The sequence below is a fragment of the Rhagoletis zephyria genome, unplaced genomic scaffold (genome assembly GCF_001687245.7).
Source record: "Rhagoletis zephyria isolate East Lansing unplaced genomic scaffold, Rhagoletis_zephyria_1.1 Rzeph_scaffold_00667, whole genome shotgun sequence".
NCBI classification, from domain to species: domain Eukaryota; kingdom Metazoa; phylum Arthropoda; class Insecta; order Diptera; family Tephritidae; genus Rhagoletis; species Rhagoletis zephyria.
Genome location: NW_016157751.1, coordinates 203,350 through 206,920, shown reverse-complemented (window position 1 = coordinate 206,920; position 3,571 = coordinate 203,350). Strand labels below are relative to the sequence as shown.

General features: G+C 40.5%; 1 protein-coding gene across 1 annotated transcript; it reads right to left on the bottom strand.

The window, feature by feature from the left end:
* Positions 1 to 326: 326 nt before the first annotated feature.
* Positions 327 to 1,454, bottom strand: LOC108360960 (uncharacterized). Its single transcript, XM_017613458.1, has one exon. It carries the CDS (start codon positions 1,452 to 1,454, stop codon positions 327 to 329), a length of 1,128 nt encoding a protein of 375 aa, XP_017468947.1.
* Positions 1,455 to 3,571: the final 2,117 nt, after the last annotated feature.

The window sequence follows — 3,571 nt, the reverse complement described above, 5'->3', positions numbered from 1 at the left end:
GTCCAGCATACAGAGGGGTCGATACGCTGATGGTGAGTCAAGGTTTCCCTTTCCTTTGGTGATTAGGACGAGCTGCTGCCTTTTCCAAATTTCTGGGAATATTCCGTTCTTGAGGCAGGCATTGTACATATTTAGAAGCACTTGAGGGCGTTCTGTGGCGATTATTTTTAGAACTTCTGCTGGAATGCCGTCTGGGCCTGGTTCTTTCTTGGCCTTTACTCTATTAGACTTGAGCTCTTCTGCGGTAAATGGTGGTATTTCTTGAGGAGCGATGATAGGCTCCATTTCTTTGGTTAATGCCTCATGCGTGGGAAAGAGTTCGCTTACTATGTAGTCCATTTTTTGAGCGCTAAGCTCTGGTGGTTTTGCCATGGCCCCAAGGTTTTCATTACAACCTTGTATCCGAGACCCCAGGGATTTCTGTTTATATCCTCACGCAGTTCTTTCCACTTTCTGTTCTTGCTGGCCTCGATTGCTCGTTTGAGTTCTTTTCTAGCAGCTTGGTATAGTTGTGCCTCTTCGATTGCAGCGCTTCTACGCCTGGCCCTGGTGTAAGTACGCCTCAGGTGGAGGCACGTTCGTCTTAGTTGGGCTATGTTTTCCGTCCACCAATATGCAGGTGTTTTGTGTCGATTGCTTTCAATTGTCGGCATCGCTTTGGTACAGGCTCTGGAGATCATTTTCATTGTAGTCTCTACTATTTGCATTGCGTTATTGTGAGAGGATTCTTCTGAGCCATGCGCATTTATTTCAGATAGTAGTGCTTCACTATTTAATTTCGAGACATTCCATTTGCGAGTGCTACATTGCATTTTCTTTCGTAAACCATCGTTTTTGGAGTCTATTATAAAAGAGATGTATTGGTGATCGCTACCAGTGTAATCTTCCAATACTTTCCATTCCTTTATGGTGCCTGCTATGCCTTCTGATGCTAGTGTGATGTCTGGCGTGGTTTCCTCGCATCCTGGTCTTCGGAAGGTTGTTGCTGCGCCAGTATTTAGCACTATAAATCCGAGTCGGGCTGACATTTCTAGCACGCGTTTGCCTCTGGAGTCCGTGATTGGCATCCACCACTCCGTGGCTCTTGAGTTTAGGTCTCCTGCCATCAGAAAGGGTCCTTCCAAGTTCATGGCCGTATCTTCGATATCGTCGAGTTTATCTTGGAAGTCTTGTATGCTATCGTTTGGTGTCAGGTAGCAGCTTATTATATTTATATGGTTGTATCTGGCCCAGGCGAAGCCGCTTCCATGTCCTTTTTCAGAGATGTGTATGCTGCTTCCGGGGGGAGCCCATATAGCAGCGGTGCCACTGCTGTCTTCTATCCAGATCCCGTTTTCTTTTTTCTTATACTGTTCGCTTATGATTACAAGGTCATAATGCCGCTCAGTGATCATCTGTGTCAGTAGCGCGTCAGCCGTTTTACTTCTGTGCATGTTGGCTTGCAGGACATTCATTTCTTGGGCCAGTTTCTATATACTGAGCATCTTATGGAGCTTGGGATGTGATCCAGCTCAGTGTATTTGGCTTCCGAGCACAAGCAGCATTTTGGTGGCTTATTACACTCTTTTAGCTTATGACCTGGTTGACCGCATTTTATACAGAGGCCTTGCCCTCTTCTGTCTGGGCCTTTGCAGCCCCCGATTAGATGGCCAGGGCCAAAACATCGAAAGCACCTCTTGCAGTTTTCTTTGAGTCGCACTCTACAGTTAATACAGCCGATTTTGATCCTTGCTTGCTTTATTATTATATCAGCTTTTTCTTCATTGAGCGTGACGAAGGCCCTCACCTGTTCTCTACTGTTGGGAGCGGAGATATTGATCTTCATAGCTTTGTCGTATCCTTGCAGCATACCCCTTACTGAGTCTTCGACTTCCTTTTTTGTCGTTAAGGAATCGAGGTCTCTTATTTCGACTGTGGCCCTTGGTTTAAGGTCTGCTACAGTAGCGGTCTCTCGTAGGGTGCACTTTAATACCTCGCAGAAGCTTAAATTCGCCGATTGCCCCTTCTCTAGCTCCAGTAGTACTGCTCCAGCCCTTGTTTCCGAAAACATCGATAGCATAATTGATAACAATAACGATAAAAATTTCGATAACAAAACCGATAAAATATTGATTATTTTATTGATAAGTTTCGAGAATCCCGAAAATCTCTAAAATCCCAAAATAGTTCCCAGATTGAGTATCTGTGTCTCTCTCTATATCCTTTCCTCTTTACTAACCTTTATTTTAATCTTTCTTCCCCTATCTTCATCTTTACTTTTATCGGTATCCTCATCCTAATCTTTGGTTTTACTTTTATGTTTATCATTTTCTTCATGTACATATTTCCCTTCCACCTTTGCCCTTATATATGTAAGTAAAGTGTTTGAATTTACCTTGGTCTTCATTTTTGCCTTTAAAAAACAACACATCAAAAACAAAAATTTCATTTTTTAAATAAAATTATTATTAGAAATGAAAAAAAAACAGATTTATTAGTATTATTTATAGATATTAAAGATATTTTAAAAGATCACTTTGGCCAAATTTTCAAAATCTGGTTTACGTCAGTTAAAGCCGTTCGTAACAGTTCTGTTGAATGTTGGTTAGTAAATATGTTTCGTTTAAATCTCCAGTGAAATATGTCCAACAGCAAAATTCCGGCGAAATGTCATCTGTTCTCTCGCAAAAGAAAAATATCCAAAATAGAAGGCGAACAGAAAATTTGCAGAAACGACGAACAGCTGATACAAATTTTGTTCACATTCAAAAGCATAAAATTGAAAACGTAAGAAAACAAATACTTTGCAAGTTTTTTGCGTACGTGAACACAAAAAGCTCATAGTTTTTATAACTTTCAATAATTATCAGGTACGCGAATGCAACTAATTGTGAACGGTATTTTGACTTTGCGAATTTCATTGTAGAGTACAAAGACTAACAGTTATATGTTGGACCAAAAATTGAAAATATACGGATCGCAGCTGTTTTCAACAGCGGATATTTTAAATCTGGTACTTGTTGCCGGAATTCAAGCAATAGCAAAGCTTTATGTTGCATTTCCAGTGCCTTATCTTCTTTTAATTCCAAAAACTCCAACTCTTCTTCCATTTTCTTAAAAAGAAGTATTGTAAATTCATCCTCAATTATGTAAATAAAAATATGAAGCATGCAAACGTATGTACATTTAAATAGCTTCAAATCGGCAAATCTTTTTTAAAAGACAAAGAGCCAATTTACACGACGACATTTCACCCTGTGTTTTTGGCACGTTCCCTTTTAAAAAAGTCTTCGAAAATCCTCGTGCATTTACACGATGACTTTTTCTTTACGGCGTTTCTTGCGTATTTTTGACATTTAAACGTCAAATTTTCTTTGGTCAACTCTTTCGTCGGGGCGAATCGCGAACTCAAAGCAAAAATACGAAAAAGTAAACTCGATAAAAGCGAAACGTCAAAAAACCCCTCGATTTCGCTCACCGTGCGTGCTTGCCTACCCCGCTGACTTCGCTACACTTCTTGACAACAAGCTCGACACGCATGACTTTCCACCCAGGGTGAAAAGTCATCGTGTAAATTGGCTCAAATTCAAGT

Excerpts from the sequence above, each read along its gene's own strand:
- LOC108360960 (XM_017613458.1), bottom strand. The coding sequence starts at position 1,454 with ATGAATGTCCTGCAAGCCAACATGCACAGAAGTAAAACGGCTGACGCG.